Below are 23,749 nucleotides of genomic sequence, written 5' to 3'. Positions count from 1 at the left end.
GTTGCTTGATCTGTATATGGCCCTAAATATTAGTATCAAATAGCATAGTAGTATCAAAGTAGCATATATAATGCGCCCTAGTATAAGTCTAACAAAAGATAAAAGAGATACAAATATATACCGCGTTAATAAGATTATGATAAAAATGAACTAATTTTCAAAGATTGTAATTGTGTATAGGTGTACTGTGCAAAAGATGTTCGTGCTTTCTGACTTGTTTTTTCAAAATATAATGGAAATCACATCTTGCAGTTTTCCGTTACACATGCGTTATTTCCATTATACAGTAATTTAATTCTGGTTGTAACGCGGCATTTGATTGGATAGAAAAATTAAGTTAAATTTGTATAACCTGGTTTGCACGTCACAAGACACGTCACAATGCACCAACGTCAGAAACGTACTAATCCGCTTGACGCTACGTTTGAATTTTGAACAGATTAATATCATTAAAGTCAAAACGGACTCAATTTGTACAGCAAATTACAGAAAGTTAAATTATAAGGAATGAACTCAATATCTACCCAGGTTATACGAGTAACCTGGGTTCGAGCAATTTACGCTTTTTATAATCCGCGGATTATAAAGCGTAAATTGTCCCAACCCAGGTTATACTCGTATAACTTGGTTAGACATTGCGTTCATTTCTTTTGTAACGTCTTTAACAAATACAAATACCTTTGGTTTTCTTATCAATTGTAATGGCTGCCATGACCATAACACAGACAACTGTAATGCGGGTCAACAGTTTACAGCACTGACATGTGTACAGCTTATAATCTTTAGTCTTTTTAAAACTGTAATATGTAAGGTTCATGAGGACACTTTATCTGAATGATGTCAGGGGTCAAATTCAATTCAATGGAACTGAGAAGTTATCATTGGGACATAGTGTTTCACAGTTTCATGCATTTTCCTAAGGTGTCTTTATCACATTGTTAGATGGTATTTTTAGCATGGTTGGCGTACAGCTAGATCAAACAAATTGAGATATTCACAGAGAATAGTGCTAAGTAGAAAATGCACCCAGTGATATAGTTAGAATTAAGGAGGCAGGGTGATAAATAAATAACAAGATTTACCTTTAAATATTTCAAATATGATTATTGAAATTAGTCATAGACCATTATCTAGTAAAAAAAAAAACTTTCTATTTCTTAGTTTTAATATTTTCCATACCTTTTAAAATTTCCAAAAGCTCGCTCTAAAGAATATACATAAAGTCAAAAATAGCCGCCACTATCCAGCCCTTCTTGAGAGGGTTCAATGGTCATGGCCATTTTAGACTGCATGTATCTTTGGAATAGCTCTATATACAACTATAGAAAAATACCCATATTCAAAAGGTAAGGTATTTTGATTTTTTTCGACTGAATTGTTTTTCTTTTATCAAATTATAGTTCTTAGCTAAATAAATCATATCTTGAATTTTGTTGACGATCCAGCCTCTTTTAAATTCCCGTATTGCAAACTTACAAGCAGTGCACGATGTTTCCTCAATGAGATGACTTTCATATTATATAAGTGGTGGTCAATGTTGTCCTTTTTTATATATAAACATATAAAGCTCTTCTTCTAAAGGAAAATAAAAACAGTCTTAAAAGGGTCATGGCCATAGAGCCCTCTTAATGACGAGAATATAATCCTTTTGAGTTTGTTTTGTTCCATTCAAAAATCCTTCGCTGTTCAATAACGGCTCCATGTTTAGAAACAGTTATAGGCAACAATACATTAATACAGGAAATATTCTTCATAAGATGGTTTTAAAAAACAGGACACAAAGTGGTTTAATTTGTTTTTATCCATGTATTGCATTTCTGTTTTACAGACACTATCTCTTGCATTCTTTTTATACATATGTTAAATGTATATAACAGACATATACAAGTGAGGGGAAAAAATCACAGTAACTATATCATATAACAACTGCAAATACTGTCATAAATAAATAGAACTCACTGGATGGACTGGCAACTTAAAACATACACTAAGCTACACTGATGTAAAGTATACTACATAATTGTATATGGTATACTGTATATTGCATACAGTATATTGTATATAGTATAATGAATGTATATTGTATATATGTATTCAGTATACGGTATAATATAGAATAATGTATATTGTATACAGTATATGTATGTATACTGTATAAATATATGTATTCAGTATACATGTACTGTATATTGCATACATTATATTGTATACAGAATAATGAATGTATACTGAACTATGTATTCAGTATACTGTATATTGCATACAGAATACTGTACATTGTACACAGAATAATGTATGTACACTGTACATATGTATTCGGTATACTGTATATTTCATACAGTATACTTTACAGTATATTGTATACATACTGTGTATATCTAAATACAGTATAGGTTCATATATATACATAATACAGTGTTATACATAAACATATTAGGTATATGTAATTAGCAGAATACATACATAAAAAAGAATAATTATACAGAATCAGATAATTATATTTTCTTTTTTGAAGTATAATAAATATATGAATAGGATTACAGAATACATTTTTTTCTCTTATGTTATAGAATATTTAATAGGTTCACAGGTTTTTGTATTATATAAATTAAAGGCATTTGTGCAATCCTTTCTGAATAAAATTATCATTTTATTGATAGTGTCACATAGAAAGATAATATACATTTAAAAGTAAAAAGTTTTTAACTTTGAGAGATAATATTAATTACGTGTGGAGAGATTTTTCAAATATCATTATCAAATATGCATGTAACTTAACCCATATTTACATAATAGCTCAAGTTCGGACAAAGGGCAAAGCACAGTGAATACAATTGAATTTCCGAATAATTTTTGTCTTCTTCATTAAATCATACAGAGCTCAACATTTGTAAACATTGCTTTATCAACATAAGTAGCGGCATTATATAGCACAGAGATATGTGATTGGTAATATTCCACATGGAAAAATCTAACTAATAAAAAATACGTATCAAATACACCGTTATGAATTACATTAGAAATACATGTATTGCACACCTTCTTGATTACATCGGATATTATGTGTCCTCGGAATAAAAAAACTCTAAAATGTTGGACAGACATGAATATTCATAAAATATGAATGAATATTCAGTAAAAAAAAAAACAAGTAAAATACTGAGGAAATGGACATTCAGCAAAAAAAAATCCAGTTTTCATAAGATACAAAAAAAGTGTTTGTGATGTGTAAATGTGCTTATGATACATAAAAGTGTTTGCGATATATTCATGTAAATGTGTTTATGATCCATAAAAGTGTTCGTGATGTTTAAATGTGTGTTGATCATAAACATGTTTGTGATCATTTAGTGTTCATAATGGTTGTAGAATTTACTATCATGCGCGGATCCAGAAAATTTTTCCAGGGGGGGTCCGAAGGATAATTGTGTTTGCCAGGGGGGGGTCCGAGGCATATTTTCGCGATAATTTTACTATGTAAATTTAATAAATTTTCATTTTCCAGGGGGGGTCGGGACCCCCCCGACCCCCCCTCTAGATCCGCACATGACTATGGTCCCAGACAAAAGAGGCTTTGTGTACAGTTCAATGTATAGTGATGTATTGTATTACACACTTTAGCAGCTGTCTTATGAGATATTTTATGGAGCAGAATTTCTTAAATAATAAATATATACATCTAATTTAATAGCAAGATATACAAGAAATAATGAATCCTGATATTTGATTATTTGCTTTTCCCCATTAAAATATCAATAATGGGTTAAATTACCTAGTAGTTTCACATTATGCACATGTAATTTTCTTTGATAAATTGTTCATCATGAAAAAGGATTCAAATCTAAAAGTTGTAATTTTTTTTAAAAAGGGCAAGGGAGGCTACACTGTTTGATTTTCAAAAAATGAGACCAAATTCAAAATAAAAAATCACTGTAAATTGTTTTTAAAAAATGTTGGGTAAGTGTCATCAATAAACAGGGTAAGTAATGTTAATGAAATTAAAGGTGCTACTAATTACATGTAAAGCAAATTACTACAATTACTACAAATGTATTGCACTTTGAATTTTGTTGATCATCTTCTCATCTACATACTATCCCAATATTATAAATAAAGCTACAAAATTGTACATATATCCATAAATTATGACATTCAGACTATAGATGCAAATCTTAGTACATACATTTACAAGCTCAAGAAAGATAACTCTTGGTGTGAAATTCAATTAAAATACGGTAAGAATGGCACATGCATAGCTGTTTTGAAATAAGTTGTAGCTGATATTGATTTATAAAATACAGTTAGGTGTCTGATCTCTTTATCTACAAGCACAATATTACATTTCTTTGATACACACATTAAATCCCTCTTTCAGTCCCTTTCTTCCTCAAAAGCTTTTAATTTTGTGTTTTGACACACAAAATGCAAATAAACAGAATTTCTTTTTATATTTCCAAAGGACAACATTCTTTCTTAATATTGGTGAAATATACACGTATGTCCTTGTTGATGTAATTAAAATTCCACTTTAACTCTGAATAATTATTTCCTTATTTTTATAAGAATCAACACCAGTGATTTAGTGGGGTAAGATCAAAAAAATGTACCCATTTTGATAATACCAGCCGCAAAAACAAACCAAAAAATTCAAGAGTTAGTCCATTAGTCCATCATGGACAAAGAAAGTGGAGATTCGGTCAAAGTAAAAATTTGCCTCAGGAACATTAAGTTTCACAACCTTTTGTAAAAATCAACCTATAAAAATCGATCCTACTTTGGTACTTTTGATGCATTTTCAAAATTAAAAAAAAAAAGTAAAATAATCAAAAACAAAAACTAAATTCTTAACATTTTGGTAATAAAACAGTTTCAAACTTGTGTCTTTTTCAATAAACAAAATTCTCAATTTACATTTCAACAAATTTTACAACAAGTACATGTATTAGTAAGCCATTCATGTATTAAAAAAAAAAATCAAAAACAAACAAGAGACAATATCTATATGTCATATGATACGAAAAAAAACCCAAAAAAACATAACACAGATGACTGCAATGGACAAAATTCAATATGACTTGATTGCTGTTTCAATAAGACATGTGAGTTCGGACACACTCTGATAGGCTGACAGCACTAGACTTAAGCAGAAACTTCATGCGGTAGAACTCCATTATAGAGTACTTTCTCTCTTCCACTCGAGCAAAACCGTGCACCATGGCTGCTCGCTCTTTCTCAAGCCACATGGACAGTTTCGGCTCGAGACTACTCGTCCTTTCTACACCACCCTGCCATGATGTCTCGTTCGGCCCCCAGAGAAGAAACTCGACGTAACTCCTGATCAAGGGAAGGATCTCGATCCTACGACACTGTAACATTTTTTGCACTTTGAGTACACCCCCTACGAATTTCCCGAATTCATATTCGCTTCGACTGGACATGTTTTCGGCAAGGTATTTATCCAGGAAAGAGAACACAGAATCAACATGGGAACCATCATGTGACCGCTGGTGAGGAAGGAAGGCCACAATGTTTCCATGGGAACAGTTGCTATTAGTGACCATAAACACATCTCGGAAGTTAGCGTCCCCGAGACTAAACCCTTGGTCCAGGCAATGTGAGATGGCACTCAGAATCTGTAACATGTAGAACAACACATTCTCCATTATGTCTTCCACAGTCAGCATCACCTGACTGTTGCCATGGCGATTCGTGGTCATGTGATTGGAGAGGCTGTCAGAGATGTCGAACTGTCCAGCCGCCACGAAACACTTGGCGGAATTTGATTGGTTGGTGTGTATGTTAAGGAGTAGCTGATTGGTCTTGATGAAGTCCTCCGTGAGATAGGAGTACGGAATGGAGTCGGAGAAAATGACGGTGGGTTTCAGCAGTGTTGCATGCTGGGAAGACATCAGGTCAGGCTTGGTGTGAAGCAACTGTAAAATATAAACAGAGTAAACCATTAGTTGCATCCTAATTTATGATTTGGACAAAAAAGTAAATATCAATGAACAGGCTTGGTATAAAGCAATTGGAAATAGAAACATGATAGTAAAAATACATGTACCATGCTATCATATATATTACCCCTTTTGGGGTCTTTCCAACAGAGCTTGGAAATACACGAATTTTAGTGTTATATGAAAGTTACTTTTCATCAACTTTAAGCATTGTCTAGATAACACATAATGTCACCTCTGTGATATATCTTAGGTTATATCATTGTATCTTATATAAAGTTCAGCTCAAAACTTAAAAAGATAATAACTTCCACTTTCTTTTATTACTTCTAAATCTATGAGTATGGGTGCTGTCACAGATACCTAACATAATATTTTGAAGGAAGTTTTAGCCTCTTGTTGGAAAAGCTCTAGAAGCTGTAATTGGCATCATAATAAATATGAGAGAAAGCAAAGATATCTTTGTTATAAACAAATGTTTTTTGCCTAAAAAAAAATTGTCTATTCCAATACATTAGTTGTTACATCATTTCTAAATGATAATTTTCATGGTAAATGATTTGGATCCATTTGCTACTAGCAAATGCTTTCTATACTACAAGGAACAACTGTTACTTCAATTTCAAAAAGATTATTTTGATATCAACATGAGAAAAATCTTTAGATCTTTGTGTTTTTACTTAGTTGTTTTACTAAATGACATTACAGCAAAATGCTCTGCTAGCGCTTTCAGAAAAACAAGAAAGCTGATGCTTTGTATCAACTGTTACTGCACGCCAAAATTTCGTTGCATAATTTTGATAAAAAAAAATTAGAAACTATTTCAGTCTAGAAGTTCTGAAATAATCTTGCCAGGGAAAAAAAGCTTGGTTCTAATAATATGCATTTATTCAACAACTGTTATCTTTGGCCACTTCTTCAAATAGGATTATTATAATTCAAATGAAATCAAAAAGACACAAGAACCCAACCCCCTACACCAATAAAAAAGAAAATGCATTTACAAATATGTTGGATAGAGTTTCTACTTTTCAAGTAAAATATTAGATAGTAGTTATCAATTCAAAAAATAACATTTGCAATAATAATAAATTTTCATCAAAATAAAACTTATATAATAAGTAAATGACCTCAACATGTATATAGCAGAAATGACTTTATGCATTTACCATTATGATAGTTTGTGATTGGAAAAAGGGGATAAAATACATCAACTGAAAATGGTTTCTAAAGGTTTTCTTAACATCTGTGGGAAAATTGATGATATATTGTATCAAATTTACCATGAGTTGACAGTTGGTGGTGCTAAGCCTCAGTTTGGCATTATACACAACGCATCTCTCGGAGGAATGGACAGGTTTGCCATAGATATCGAAATCCGTCCACTTCAGCGGGCCAACACTGGGCACGCCCATAGACACCGCCTCCTTGATAAACACACGTTCGTACTGCGTGTAAATGTTCCTCAGAGTCTGAAGATTCATGGAGGTCAGTTGATTCAGCATGTCCTTGAGCTGAGTCTCGTTCAAGGCTGAAGTAATGCTTGGCCGATTCATGGCAATGTACGGCTGCTCGAAGGAACTGCTCTCCCGTTTGGACCGTTTCCTTGGCAGCGGTTTTGGTCGACTTAAGGTGCTGCATGCGGAGGATGGTTCTGATCCGGACGATATTCCTGCCTGTGATGGAGAAGAGGGCGGAAAATCTATCGAAATGATGGAATCTGTCATGTCGACTGTAAGACTCTCCATCATCGACCTATGCATGTCTCTTTGAGTGACACTCTCCGACATGGACCTCTGTAACTCGTTCCCGCTCTGAGCAGGTGGCTTAACCACATCCTTGCCATACCCATTTATCTCCTCGTAAATCGGCTGTGATGCCAGGATTTTCTTTCTCTCCTCCGACACTTCCGCCTCAGACGAACTCTTTGACACACTGTCACCACTGCCCTCAGATTGTTTATCTGAGGTTTCCATGACAGTTGGGGTTATGACCTCCGATGCTTTCATTTCATTGGTTGTTGAGGTTGTTGTTGTGGTTGTAACAGCTGACCTGTGAGTGATGGGCTCTAAGTAACCCTCACTGGGTGATTTAGGGATAGAGGTTGGAGGGACTGTGAGATCCCCCTCTGCTTGGGGTCCAGTAGGGGGTGGGGGAGGGCGCTCCTTGGGGATGATTGGTTCGTACATGTTTTCTAGTGAGCCAAGGGGAGAGAACTCTGGCCACTCATCATACTTTTCTCCTGTAGACCCAGAGGATGTAGATTCTCCTGAAATTGAAAAATGTTTTGAAATACTACTCAAAATGTTTTATATTTAAACACAATTCATTTCCCAACATTATTAGTTAGTGTAGATTTGATCTTGAGCATATCTGAATTGATTTTAAAACATTAAGCTATGAACATGATGAACTTCATAAAGCAGGAGCTTTTTTCTGCCCAAACAAATGGTAAAATTTACAGCAAAATGAAATGTGTCTGGAGTAATCAAAATAAATCCTCAATTTTTCTTATTTTTTTTTTTATTACAGAGGAAAGTATTATTGGTTAAAAAGTTGTGTTGTAACTGGGTAGTAAAGGTAGGTGATACCTGGTCAGTAAATTTCATAGCCAAGCCCAGGTATTTAATTTACTGACCAGGTGTCATTCCAAACCCAGTTACAACATGACTATGTAACGAACTTCACTGATGACCTCACATGATTTACTTGCGGCAGATTTTGACAAAAATCAAACTGCACAAAATAGTTTTTGGTCTAAGAAGTAGGCTATTGATTTGATGTCGACAGGATGTTAGATTTATATACATAGTCTTCATGTGACTGAAGTCAGCCAATCAGAGTTAGTAATTGTCAGACATCATGGACAGAAGTAAGAGACTGACCTGACACCATGGAGGGGTCCTCCCCCACAGAGATCGTGTTACGGCGGTTAAAGGTTCCACCCGTCATGGAGGTGATTAGCTGCAAAATAATACACAAATTTAAGATACTGTGTATCAATTTATCATTGAACTTTCTTCTTAGATCATATCATTATAGGAAATACATGAGTCGTGAAGACTGTGTTACTTAAGCGTTCTGATATTGATCCAATGTCATGATCTTTTATCATCAATTTTTTACTCTTAGAATATTTCATAAATAAGGAAAAGTATATTGTGATGACTTTGTAAAAAGAGAGTATATATATACAGAGCATCAATTATCATTAAACATTCCAAAGTTACAAACTTTGTGATCAGTGTACTCATCCCCATACCTGCCTCCTCAAATTGACATTTCTAAAATTTTCAAAACCCAATTCCTTTTACTACATGTTCTTATGCCTAGTCCAGAGATACCCTTCCCCCGACCCTAAAACTAACACTTCCCACCATCCCATTCTTTATTCCGTTTATAAATGTACTACATGCACTTGTACTTACCACTGGTCCAGAGATATCGGAGGGGTCTATCTTCTTGGTCTGTAGCTCTCCTCCGCTGTCTGTGATGGACTTGGTCCGTTTCACAGAGGAGGAGGGTCGGGGAGGGGCCCGGGATTTCTTGTTGCCCCCCAGTCTCAGGAAGCTCTTACGACTGGCCGCCCGGGGTAGCTCTATCTTCTCTGGGGTGGGAGTCTCTACTACAGCTTCCTTCTTCTCTTCCTTTGGTTCTGAAAATATAATATATGTTTTATAGAATAAGACATCATAAACATACCAGTTTAGGTTTTACATATACCTTATTCTGTCATTAAAAAGATATAACAAGAATATAATTACAAGTTGCATACCTGCTGTCTCCTTAGTCTGAACTGGTACAGGATCTGGTTTTGTGGCTGGCGCCGGTGGCTGCACAGTTGGCTTCTTGACCTCAGTAGCTGGTTTCTGGCTAGCAGTAGCCGGTTTCTGGCTCCCTGGTGGAGGACTAACATTGACCTTGCTGTCCAGGCTCTTACTTAGCCGCATCTCCAGTTCCTTGGTAAACAGGGCATTTTTGTTCTCCGCAGTTTTACCCATGGACGCCGGTGGTTTTTGCGGTGCTGAGACTCTCTTTGGACTCTTGGCTCTCCTCCTCACTGCCACATTATCTGGGTCTTTCTTGGGGCTATCCTCTCTGGACAAGGCTCTGGATATCTCCCTTTCTAGACTCCCTTTATCCGGTCTTTCCAAACTTCCGGTCTTGCTGTCTGAATCCGAGGCTCTCCTATCCGGCCCATCTTGCGATCTTTTCCTTTCCGAGGCTGGAGATGAGGATCTCCCTTCCCTGGCTCCGTGTTGAGGGGACACCGAGGGTCTTTTGGGATTTGGAGGTGGCTTTGGTCGAGTGGGAACACTTGGTTTGGTAACTGGAGCACTTTCACTGGATTTGACCTCACTTTTACTTTCACTTTCCTCTGCTATCACACTACTGGTCATCATACTTTCACTTTCAATATTCTCCTCTGATTTAGTTGTTGCTGGTCCATTAAACAATGCTGAGGTTTCTGATGCTGACATGATAATGCTTGTGCGAGATTTGATGACTGATACTGATAGTTCTGGGAGAACTTTGGCTTTGACTTGGGGTGATTTTCTCTCGTCTTTGGTTTCTACTGAAGATGATGATTCTTTGCTTTTTTCTGGAGTTTCTACAACTGTTGCAGCAGGTGCAGTTTTTTTTGGAGGACTCGAAACTTCCGCAATTTGCTCAGTGGAACTCTCTGGTGAATCTTTCCCTCTGCGTAGAAAACTTTTGAAAAACGACGTTATTCCTTTTTTACCTTTGTTACTATCACTCTTTCCCTTGCTGTCCACTAAATCATCATGAAAGTCACCCGTGCGTTTGGGCGAAAGGGGTTTCTCATGACTGTTGCCCATGATGGATTTCCCTATCGGCACCATCTTGAAGTTTGGTTCGGAGCCGTTTTGGGAATGTGATGGAGATGTTTTCTTAGATAATTGGTCATTGTTCAAACTAGCTGAGCTACTCCTGGTGGTGGGTTGAGGGGGTGGTGCAACAGGGGGCCTGGGGGCAGGGCGTTTCTTCTTTCTAATGTCAGTGGCAAGGGACACTATTTTCGCCTCTAGCTCCTTGGACTTGATACTTCCCTTAGGAATTCTTAGACTCTCCAAGATCTTCTCGCTGTTAGATGTGGAGTCATTGACTTCCACATCGGGCAGAAAATCATTGTCCTCAAATCCTTTGATGGAGACATTGTCACTGTATCTAGCCAGAATAGCATTCAAGTGGTCCACCATTGCCATGCCAGCAGAGGAAGAATCGAAATCAAAATCCAAGTCTGTCGTAAAGTTCTCGAACAAGCTCTCTCCGTCAAACATGTCCATTTCAAACACATCATCATCACTGTTTTTCATATCATCACTTTGACCATTAAATTGCGTGACATTTACGTCCATGTATGGCTGTGCGCTTGCTCCTTGACTTCCTTTTGGACCCTCCATCTCCGAAGCCGACCGACTGCGACGTTTATCGAAAAGAGAGAAATTTGTCTCGTAATGGGTCCCCTCTCCTTCTTCCTCGATCTTGTGAAGGTCACAGTCGGAGGACGATCGCTCCAGTTTACCGTCCTGATCGAACATTTTCTCTAAACTTGACTTTGACCCAAGAGGTTTCCTCAGAGGAAACGTCCCGAATCGCTGGGAAAGTAACTTATCACAGTCTCGAAGTGTAGCAAACCTGTCTTTTTTCCACAAGGAATTGAGTTTCACGTCCTCAAATTCACGACTCTTGTCATTTTCACTATTTTTTTTAACAGCACCATCAAGATTTTTCAAATCCGAATTCCATATCGTATTGTGCAACGCCTGAAGAACAAACTCCCTCTCTTCCTCCGTGAAAGATATATCCTCCGAAGAATCATCTTCTGTGGGAGGTTCCTCGTGGTTTAAAAAAAGATTGTCGTAACCTCCATCCTCTCCGATCACCGACGGTTCCCTGTCAAGAAACTTAATATCAAAATGTCTACTCCGCTTTGTTCCGTTTTTGACTAGAATACTTTTCACATCGTCCACACTGACCCCTTTGTTAATCTGAATCACAGTCTTTTGAATTTTTTCCTTTTCCACGGATAAACTCCTAGAAGTTCGCGGTTTTCGTAGTTCCGGATTTCCATCGTTCCGACCCTCAAGCTCCAACAAAATCAGTGAAGCGTTACGCTTTGCCTGATGAATGACATCATCTGCGATGATGGACGTTCTCTTTGTGGGTACAGGGGAACTGGTGGATTCCGGATTGAAATCTCCCACAATGCTGTGCTCCGCTTTCGGTCTCTGACAGTTCTTACACAAATCTTTTTTCCATGCATTCTGAGTGAATTCAACACATGCAGTGGACATTACGCTTTGAGTAACCATGAAGAGGGGTCATGACCTGAAAAATACAAAGATATGCTCATGAAATACATAGATAAAGGTGGATTCACTAACATTATTCAACTGGTACACAATTGTTAGATTAACGGTACTGAAATGTTACCAGAAATCTTACATGTTAACTTCTAACTTATACCGAACAGCTACAGTTGTAGTAAATACATGTCATTTTCAAAATTGGTCAACTTATTCACATGTTTGCATCCTATGACAATCAGTCCAAAATTCACAAAAATTACATTCAAACGGTTTTAGATCTGTCACAACTGGTACTTTACAAAATAATTTCCCAATTTTCAAACTGCCCTATACAGACACAAAACTCCTACTGTTTTCAGTCCATTCAAAATATATATAGAAGTCATTTGAACAAGTTATAATAGAAACATGACTATAAAAGAGCCAAACCTTTCCACCCTCAACACTTACTCACACATATCATTGAAACCTTTCCAGGTTCTTTCCCACCTTAGACATTCACTCAGTCAATATAGTCACTCAGTCAATATAGTCAATAGTCATTTGGCAGTGTCTATACGTACAAACATAAACACCTCCAGAATTCATGTGTGTTTGACAACTCCCCCCCCCCCCCCCTCCCTCCCACACCAACAAATTGACTCCCCATAAATCCCAGACATTTTTGTTACCAGATAGACATAACACAGCTGATAGACAGAGAGAGAGTGTTTGTGTTGGCACCTGTCTCTGATGCAGTGAGAGAGCAAAGAGGGTGATAAAATCTGTCCATCTTAAACCAATGCATGCTATGTTGTTTATACACCAATAACCTGCACTGCATGTCTTTTAACATCTCTTATTGTCTTGAAACATTCCAGTAATTGTGAATAAGCTGAAAATTTGTTGCTGACTCTAGAAGAAACTCGATGTTTCAATTAATTACCTTAGTCCGTTATTAAATGTATATACAAGATAAAAGTAAAATATTTTCATTAATCAATGTTGAGGAATAGATTATGTTCTGAATCTGAATAGAGCTCTGCAAGAGTCGAGTTTAAGAAAGAGCTATTAAAATAGAAAAAGCCACAATTAATCCATTAATTGTCCACTTTGGATATTCAATGATTTAAAACATCAATTATGCAATACATCCATCATATTAATTATAACGACAGATTCAGCTTAAATCAAAAATTCTGAAACACTTCATTCAATTACCAAATACCACCAGTTCCAGATTCTTTCCAAAGAAATCTTCTAAATTATTATATATGTACATAGGCCTCTCCTAATTTGTATCTATATCAAATACTCACCAAAACTAGTATATATTATTAATTTCCAACCAACAGCCCTTTAAAGCCTACAGTAGAATCATTATAAACCAACAGCAAAATTAATCAAAACACACACAGTTAAAAACAACCATATCATTTTCATAGTAAAATCCAACTATTCTAGCTGTAGTATTATATACATCAACACCTCTTAATGACCCTCATTCACGTACCGTATATAAACAAAGACATTTGCCTGCTGAAGAAAAAAAAAACGTCACAACGCTGATCATATCTTGACCCAGGAGCCTATAATGTGTGTACAACTTATTTACTACAGAGTAAATAACTCATAGCATAATCAAACATAACAGCCAGGGCCCCCTATGTACTCTAAGGCTTCAACACTTCACTTCTTTCTTTGTTCGTCAGAATCAGTGCAGGCATCACAAAGATGTCTGAGGATTTTATTTTTTTTGTCCCTGTGCCGTTGATGTCCTATCGGTTTTCTGAATCGGTGTTTCATTGTTCGTTCAGAAGGACGTGTTAAGTCTGACAAGGTGACATTTATTTAGAGAGGATAATTGTATGTAAAGTCTGGAATTCAGGCGAGAGACCTACATAATAATGTGAACTGCTTTATGAAATAAAAATATTATGATCATGATGATGATTTACATAATATATACATGTAGTATAATGTATTACGTACATATATTGTACTAGTATTCTATAGTCTGTCAATGTATGTTTATTTACGTAAGTAATATCTCAAACACCCCCCCCCTCCATCCAGGAACATTTTTGAATCTTTGCATGCATGTATATCTGAGCCTAAAAATATCAAATCAATACACATAACTGATAAACGTTATGAAAACAGTTTTTTTTTAAAGTTATGCTATTGAGTCATTAAGATATGTAATAAGTTGGAAATTCAAAACATGTAAAGTCAATCATTCCATATCATTTTAAGATAGCAAGACCCCCCCCCCCCCCATGCACATTCACTCAGTGTTCTTCACATCTAAGAAATCCATGCACATGCCGTAGTCAAATAAACTCAGAAGCAACTCCAATATCAATAATTGATCTTGTGGCATATTTCATTATTTATAACCCTCCAGACAAAATGTCCTCAGTATAACCTGAACAATTGAGTTCATTGATTTTAATTTACGAACTTTGTAGGGGCCATTTTTTAACCAAATTCCAAACCAATAAAATCTTTATTGGAAATTTTATGTGCAATTACAGCTGCACTTAATTATGTCATAGATTGAAACCGATTGGTTGGTTGTTTGTTGCTGGTGACACTGCCTCTAATAAATCAAGAAACTTTCTTCACAGGTATTGACAAAGACCTCTGGTCAGGTGTTCAATTTCTCGTGTCATTACAACAAAATGATTCTGGAGACATGCAGTGACACAGCTAAGGGAGTCTACATGAAAATTACTAACAGGCAGTGAACATGAGAGAGAGAAAGAGAGAGAGAGAGAGAGAGAGAGAGAGAGAGAGAGAGTGTTGTAAAGACTTTCAATATAGAAGAATGAGAGAAGGGAAGAGAGACAGACAGAAAAAGGAAGGGAGATGTAAATGGAAGAATCCATGTAAAATACAGAAATGGGAAACTTGAAGCTTAATTGGTTGAGATCAAGAGCACTTTCAGCGACAAAACACAGTATGTGTCCTTGGTGATACAAATATTTGTTTGATAAAATGAGTGTTAATGTTGGTTGATGGAGATAAACCAACAGGGAAGGGCAATTATGATCAAGAGGGAACAAAGAGACAGAGAGAGGGGGAGGGAAGTTGAGAGGGAGAGAGAGGGGGTGTTTGTGGGTAAGGGGGAGAAGTACAGAGAGAGAGAGAGGTAGATTTAGAGAGATAGAGAGAAAAAAGAGAGAGAGAGAGAGAGAGAGAGAGAGAGAGAGGGGTGTTTGTGGGTGAAGGGGAGAAGTAGAGAGAGAGAGAGATAGAGGTAGATTTAGAGAGAGATAGAGAGAGAGAGAAAGGGAAGGGTGTTTTTAGGTGTGGGAACAGAGACAGAGAGTAACAGTATGAGTCTGTAATGAGTCTGCTCAATTATTCAATCAAGTTGTAGCCCTCTATCATGAGTCATTCATCCCTACTTCATTCAGCTCTGTAATTGACCAATTTCTGTTATCTGATATAATTTAAAACACAGTTAACCAGAAAAACTAAAACTCAGACTCTCTCAGACAGTTATGCAAAAGTATCTGTAAATTTGTCAATAGAGCAGGGAATTGGGGCATTAGACAATTGTTTACGCCCAATAAATCAATTTCTTCTAGGCTCTCCATCAAAATTCAATCCGCTCTTGAGCACACATAATGAATACTGAATGATTTTGGATCATCTAAATTCAATCTGCCTTAACCCATAGTACAATTTAGAAGCTCAAAATATTCAGAATCAATCTGCCACAATGTATTAAGTCTAACATCCCATTCCTCAGGTGCAATGCATCATATGATGAACTGATGAAGTGGCAATATATGGCTACAAATGCTTGTGTTGAAATACATGCTGCGCTACATAGCTCCCAATAAAAACACCCCAATCTGATGACGATCTGAATCAAGCTCTTTGTTCAACTGGGAGCAGAACATCTAAACAGAAATGAAAGTCATGGGTATTTTATGCCTCACTTTGCAAGTATAAGATGCCAAGGATGTTTTTTTCTTCTTCTTTCAGTTTGACACTAAATGAAATAGCTAAGGAGAGAAAGCATCTGCTTCTGTAAGACTCGAACATCTGGGGTAAAAGCAAAGAGGCTTGACTGTGCTTAGGGGTCAGGTGTACTGAAACCTATACATGGTTGTTATGGAAAACAACCCTCCAGATGTCTGATGATCTAATGGAAGGAATGGCCAGGGGAATGGACAAGAAGGGACATGCAGTTACTTACATGTACATTCAAATGTCTTGTCACCATGATTGAAGAATAATTTATCCAAGGAACTGGAAGGGCAATTTAAGCCAGCATAAATACATTTACAGATAATTACAATATGTCCCTTACTACATGTGAATATATGCATTTATTCGATCTTCCAGTCGGAAGGGTATTAAATAGAAAATGCAGGACTCCAGAAATATTATCGCTTGTAATACTGATCTTCAAAAATGGATGAGAGATTTGCATACAATGCATTATAAATTGTCTCCTTTATAGAATAATACCAGAGTCGCAAGTTGCATGCATGTCATGGAATGAATGCAAAATTCAAACTGCCAATACGTATATCCTATAGAAGTAAACAAAGAGGAATTTGCTTTTTGTTTGGGACAATGGGGGGGGGGGGGGGTGGAGTTGGAGGGGTGACTCCAGGGGACTCAGGGGAGGGGGTGTCCCTGTATACTTGTTTCCCATGGGGCATGAAGGGTGAAAGGTATACATATTTATAAACTTTATGAAATAAAATTATACTACATCTGAACTTCATTGGGGGGGGGGGGGGAGATACAAACCCCCTAGACCCCCTCCCCCAAGATCCACATGCACATACAGTCATTAACATTAACCTCAAAACATTATAGTTTATAGGTTTGTATTATTATCCACATACCCCAATTTGTAACTTAATTTTAGTATGAGTAAATTGTAACTGCATGCCCTTATCACTGTAGATATGATAATGGAATACTAAATTCACTAAATCTTATATTGGACACCCTGATAAAACATAGAAAACCACTAGCGAATGAGGTCAAACAAGAAACTAATTAACTCTGTCAATCCCTTAATTACCACACTCACAGACATCCAAAGGACAATTTGTTCCCGACACAACAACACAAACCTTTATGCATCCAAATATCAACATGACTCATCATTAACAACATGTAAGAGGGAATTCACGTAAAAATCCCAAAAGTATTTCACAGTCAAAACAGATTATCCACAGAAAAAAGCCATTTTATAACTGCTCATCATCTACCACACAACTACACACCCCCAAATAATAAAGAATTAATCCAAGGTTCTGTCTTACCGACCAATACAAAACAGGATCTCCACAGTGAAAAATCAGACTCTACAATCCTCCATCTTAATTATTGATCTACTGGCTTTGAACCGATATTTTCCCCAATGTTTTCACACACAGCCACTCTCTTCACACAGTCAGCCCCTGAGGCAGGCTGCGATGTTATTGGATTTTTTTTTCTGTCTGCAATTCCTCTGTTCTCTCGACATCATGAGGTAGCTAGTGGGAAGTGAAAGTCAGGAGGCAATTAATGTAACAATTGCATAATGTGTAATGGAGAAAGCAAACAGCTGGCAGCGTTCTCTACATTAATGGCTGGCTACTCTCTCTCTCTCTTTCTTTCTCTCTCTCTCTCCTGCTCTCTCTCTCTCTCATTGAATGCATATTCTCTTTCATTTCTCTTTGAGCACGGCCTACTCTCTCTCTCCTATTTTATTCCTATCTTAAATACCTGGTGTTTCTCATTTTCCTCAGCCTCATACTTCTTTCCCTCTTTTAAAAATATGCATTTCTTTTCTCTTTCTTTCTTTTTTCTCCCTGTCCTCTTTTTGATAAAAAAATTATTTTTCTTATCTCTCACTTAAACTTCTCAAAATCTGTTTGTCAAGAATTATCCAATTATTCATGATTGGATCTCTCTCTCTCTCTCTCTCTCTCTCTCTCTCTCTCTGTAGGAGAGAGAGAGTGCAACTGTGATAAGGGAAATAACTCTATATGTAAAATACATTGCCTTAAAAAATCAATCTTTTAAAAAAATGCAATGTTGATAAATCTGCATGAAATACACTCTCTGCAAATTTCAATCCCCCACACATATGATTAAGAGCTGGAATTCCGTTTCCACAGGCAAATTTTATCATAAAATGCCCCTACTCTCAAAACAGCACCAAGGCAAACTTTTAACAAAGTAAAAATGCTGTATGGAAATTGAAAGAACCCCCCCCCCCCACTCCACATCAGATTAAGGGGGCAAAGGCCTGACACCTGTTCAGTGTCTACCTGTAAACCTGCACCGTATACCTGGCCTTACCTGTCCCTAACGACCATCGATTAGCCCTCAGGTGACAGGGGGATCAGGCCCCCTTGTGTCTTATCTCTACACTCCCTCTCAATGTCGGAGCCTTATGTTCTGTTGTTATTGTCTACAAGTTGTGTTATATCAATACCACAAACACTTTTCCCTGTTCTCATAATGTGCCCTTCTATTTCTTTTACATGGTTTTTCATGGCGTTCAAAAAATAGCTGTTGTTTGGGAGTTTTGTGTATCATGCTGTAAGTTATCTTATACATTATTGTGTACTCTTTTATGAATATTCATTAAATAAAATTTATTACAAAGACTCATATCACTTAAATAATACAATAAAATCTTATATAGTGTTGGGTAACTTTATCTGATAGAAGTCAGACAAAATAAAATTCAACAAATCCAACAAAAAATAGAGAGAGAGAGAGAGAGAGAGAGAGAGAGAGAGAGAGAGAGAGAGAGAGAGAGAGAGAGAGAGAGAGAGAGAGAGAGAGGGGGGAGAGAGAGGGGGGAGAGAGAGAGAATGAAATCACTTTAAAATCAATACCAAAAGCTTAATCAATTAGTATAGATTAACACTGACATATATTTTTGCATCTCTTTTTTTTAATCTCATCAAACCCTTCTTTTAATTATGATAATATCATATGGTGGTTCCATTTTAATGGGGAATAATGATTTATGAATGTACTTGCAGTCTTGCAAATCAGATTAAATCAATTCAATCTTGCACATTGGGAAAATTATTGGGGTGTTATATAGGGATACTTGCTTTTGGGCCAAGTATTGAAGGAAATAATCATATCCTCAGGATTAATTGGTAAATGTTTCCATTAATGGTCAGTAATGTACATACTAAAAGTTTTGTTCATCTTTTTAATCCTAGCTCAACAAATCTTTGGTGCTCACAAAAAATATGAACCTTGAAAAACAGTTTTTAATTATAAAATGATTATTACTATTTGTTTTCCTAGTATTATAATCACAATTTTTTATAAAAGAATGCTTTTATTCAGGGACTATATTAATAATTTAGTTTCAGCTGAATTTAAATAAGAACCTGCGTGTATTATGCACGGATCCTCGTCAAAGTTGTAAACAATTGAAATTTAAAATTACTGTGTCCCTGAAAACCTCTCATTCATACATTTACATAATGTTTATAGAGACAATTTCAAATAACAGAGGAATTTAAACCTTAAAACTCTGACATGACAATGTTTTAACATCCTGTAGCCCTGCTGAAACCAAAGATATTGGATAATGATAAATATATTTTACATTTCAAACCTTTTTCATTTTTAAACATGCTAGCTCTTACTACCATATAATTTACAGAACCAAAATTGTTCAATTCCATTGAAACAACGAAATGGCCGGTTTCTTACATGTACATGAAAGCTACAAAATACTCCCAGATTTTGTTACAAAGATGTAATGATATGAAAATGACTTTATATAAACTTCACAACATTCTTCAGCATATTATAAATACTTACATGAAAGCCTAACAGATTGGTTTTAAAATTCCATATCAGAAAATGTCAAAACAAATGGATCTGTCATTAAGAAAATCCTTTACACAGACCACTTATGAAATGACCCGCATTCACTGGGCAAAGTAGCAACTCCCCCACTTGTATTTCCGTTCCTTAATATCTATAATAACACCGTCGGCACTTTAAAAATAAGACGATAAAAAAAAATTTTTCAAGTCTTCTATTGATTGAAATATAAACCGTGTCACTGTTAAAAGAGGCCGCAATTGAAGTCGCAACGCTGTGACCACTCAAAACTTATACAGTAATTAAAAACCCAACAGTCACGGGCTAACGATTCCAAAACTCGCTGAAGGACGACCAGTTTTTTTTCTCATATAGATGACATTGAACGTCCAAAGGAAGGGTTGTTTTAAATGTATCAGGTTTTTAAAGGACTTTAGTACAGTAAGTAGAACTAATGGAAGGATATTTTATCTCCCTCTCAAGTAACAACACGAATGGAGATTACATATTACAATGTACCAAGAGTCTCATATTAAAGGGGAAAAGGGCCTTTCACTATTGTTGCATAGATAAACTTGTTAGGACATATATATATACTCATATATTAATCAGTTGGAAAAAGAAAGAAAACGTAACATTGCATTGCTGCTGTCCAATACACTAATCTTTAGTTAGAGAAATATCTTTTAATTAATTGATTTAAAAATGCATGTACTAATTAAGCTAAAAAAAAAAATTATGGAAAATTTCTTCCTTTTTTTTTGGTCTGAGAGGTGATCTTTTGGTATCAAAATATATACTAGCATTACACTTTAATATATGCATTAATTTGACCTTTAAAAAATAAATTAAATGTTTTAAATTGCAATTAATTGAAGTTCTGAAGTTTAGAACATATGACTCTGATCATCTATACCGTAATCATAATTTAGAAATTCAATCAATGGTATTGAAAAAATTTGTCACAGGCTTTACAAAATCAGCATTCCACCTGTAGATATATTTGCCAATTTATTGTTAAACTGACATCCCACACAATAGAGCAACTGCAGACCATGTTAACTTAAACTATTAGCAAATACATACAAACTATTTATGAAATGTGAACCGATCTAATAATTAAATATACAAATGCCTGTTGTTTCTTAATAATGATGCAAATTATACAATTCATATATAATGTACCTGTTGCAAAAAGATCCTAAAAATTGCTCCTAGACCTTTGCTGTTTATCTAACCAGCAGATATTTGCCTACCAAATTTACTGGTGTACCGACTGACAGTCCCCTAACAGGAGAAACTGCAGGCCATGTTAGCTCAATCCATTAGCAGGTCACATATAAAATGCAGTGATACAATTTATATCTCTCTATTCTGAGATAAAAATCTTATGGATTCTTTATAGACTCTTGAAAGTTCAAATAACCCTTCATCGACCGCCTAAGTACTGTTGACATTCTCTCTCCAAAAAGGCCTTCCCAGTTTTATCATGTTACGAAATATTTTTCTCTTTCACTACAAATTTCTCTCTTGTTCCGTTTTTGCTATGCAAATACAAGAGACAGGAATTTATGACGCTTGTAAATGAATAATGTAAACACCAATTGCCCTGTCTCTGTTAGCAATTGAAAACATTTCTTAAACATGGACATGATGGAATGGTACATGCATAAATATTTTTTTCCAATTTGACCAATGCTTGGAAATTTAACATTTTAATTTTAACTTTTTTTTTCAGGCGATAATTTTAAAGACAAATTTTGACATATACCATTAATTTGTCATGGACATTTGACCATTAATTCTTTCTATAGCATACCAATTCCCAGGTTGACATGCAATAAATTAGCATGTTTATGACAGATATGCTCCAAACATTAACAACCTTGAGTTTTATCACATTAAGCTTGAATAATTACTTCCATAAATCATTAATGCCAGCTAACTTAATTGCATTTGGACTTTTTAAAGTGTCATCTGAATACAGAAATTGACTATTCTAGCTTTAGTTATATGCTTTTCTCAATGAAAACAATTTTACAGTTGAGATGGTCAAATTGGTTATAGAATATTGGCATCAGATAGCTCAGTGGTACTAGAGCATCTGAGTAAATATTCTGGGAGCCAGGGTTGAATCCCAGTCTGGTACATCATTATTTCTCCAATCCCATTACTTACTGATAGGTCAACTTCTGCCAGGGGAAAGACTCTGCCTTAATTGGGTGATCTTCGGGGGTGGGGAAAAAAATGTAATGATCAGACAGACTGGTTTGAATACTGGCACCAGATATCTCAGGCGGAAGCGGCACCTGACTAGAGATTCAGGGGGCCCAGGTTCAAATCCTGGTCTAGTCTGTCATTATTTCTTTCATCATGTGACACAGTGTATGATTTTGTCATATTGATCGAGTTGCCGTATACTGTGATTGACCCACAGGGGCTTGTGTAGAAAAAAAATTGTTCAAATAGTGTGTACCTTGGAGGAAAAAAACCTCTGAGGTACCCATTTTTTTAGTGATGTTTTATTCTTCTGCAAAAGCCCCTGTGATTAATCTGCAACAAGTTAAGGTGCACATGTGAGACATTTTTACAAATTGGATATTGGGGATACAATCTTACGTACTTCCTAAATAGTACAAATATCTAAGATATATTGAGGTTAAAACACTTATTAGAGAGTGTTTGGGTCTTCCAACTCATTTTGGAATGTCAATGATTATAAAAATATGTAATTAATATAGCATCAAGTCCATAATATGTCTATTACAATAAAGTTAAAGTACTTATATACTAAAGAGATGTATATCTGATTACAAACTGGCATATTTAGACTCAAGGAATCAAGCTTGGAGACAAAATAATAAGATATATGTTATATATATCATTTAAGCAAATTGTCTGTCACGATATAGCTATGAGATTTTTTCTAGGTAATCTAATTTGGTCAAAGCAATTCAAGAATGTAAAACAGCTAGATCTTAAGATTAAATTGTATTCTGCAATGCCATGAGCAGTAACTTGTATTACATTCTTGAATTACAATATCATTCATTGAAACATAATATAATCAGATGTTTACACATACAATATTATTGTACATGTACTATTATAATACAACACTGCAGTAGAAGTTTGATAAAAAAAACTTCATAGAGTGTAGCTCTTCAAATTTAGAGAAGAATTTTTTTCCTTCAAATATGCCTTAGAATGGCTTCATGCAGACTTCAGTCAACTAATGTCAACTGTCATCTGAAAGGTCTACATAATATATATATCTCTGACTTTTCATAAAAGACATCTCAATTGTATGTCACTCAGTATTAATTTCTACTTTAAACAAGATTTCCAAGCTTTTTACCTTTTAATTCATCAAATTGGGGCCCAGCTGCTGCGAGATGGAAATATTCCTTTGTTTTGTGTCACAGACCAGAAACATGTGTCATTGTTTATGTCAATAGAAACCACATGGGGCACTTTGTGCTTCCGGTCAAAAAGAGGGGAAATAGTGCAAGTAAATAAACGTCGTTTTGAGAAAGAATGTTCAGGTTATGCTTATTTTCGTGTTTGTCAATATGATATATACTGTATACGGGTGATTATACTTCAGAATGGCCCAATATAGTATCGAAAATTTATAAAATCTGTTTTTTG

The 23,749-nt window shown here is 35.7% G+C and overlaps 1 protein-coding gene across 4 annotated transcripts; it reads right to left on the bottom strand.

Annotated features, from left to right (window-relative positions):
• Positions 1 to 3,995: 3,995 nt before the first annotated feature.
• LOC105346824 (serine-rich adhesin for platelets) lies at positions 3,996 to 23,602 on the bottom strand. 4 transcript variants are annotated; one of them, XM_034464118.2, is made up of 6 exons: positions 23,457 to 23,602; positions 9,733 to 12,311; positions 9,386 to 9,612; positions 8,843 to 8,921; positions 7,241 to 8,226; positions 3,996 to 5,933 (listed from the first exon to the last, which is right to left on the bottom strand). In XM_034464118.2, the coding sequence occupies exons 2-6, from the start codon at positions 12,293 to 12,295 to the stop codon at positions 5,088 to 5,090; spliced, it is 4,701 nt and encodes a 1,566-aa protein (XP_034320009.2). In that variant the 5' UTR covers positions 12,296 to 12,311; positions 23,457 to 23,602; the 3' UTR covers positions 3,996 to 5,087. The 4 variants fall into 4 exon arrangements, with proteins under 4 accessions (XP_034320009.2, XP_034320010.2, XP_034320008.2 ...); XM_034464119.2 differs by lacking the exon at positions 23,457 to 23,602 and adding an exon at positions 20,093 to 20,495; XM_034464117.2 differs by lacking the exon at positions 23,457 to 23,602 and adding an exon at positions 17,572 to 17,788.
• Positions 23,603 to 23,749: the final 147 nt, after the last annotated feature.

Source organism: Magallana gigas, chromosome 1 (assembly GCF_963853765.1).
Source record: "Magallana gigas chromosome 1, xbMagGiga1.1, whole genome shotgun sequence".
NCBI lineage: Eukaryota > Metazoa > Mollusca > Bivalvia > Ostreida > Ostreidae > Magallana > Magallana gigas.
This window is presented reverse-complemented; position numbering and strand designations above follow the sequence as displayed.

Coding starts and splice junctions, on each gene's coding strand:
- LOC105346824 (XM_034464118.2), bottom strand. CDS start 12,295: ATGGTTACTCAAAGCGTAATGTCCACTGCATGTGTTGAATTCACTCAG. Junction 8,922..9,385: donor CCGATATCTCTGGACCAGTG/GTAAGTACAAGT, acceptor ATTATTTTGCAG/CTAATCACCTCCATGACGGG. Junction 5,934..7,240: donor CCACCAACTGTCAACTCATG/GTAAATTTGATA, acceptor TATATTTTACAG/TTGCTTCACACCAAGCCTGA.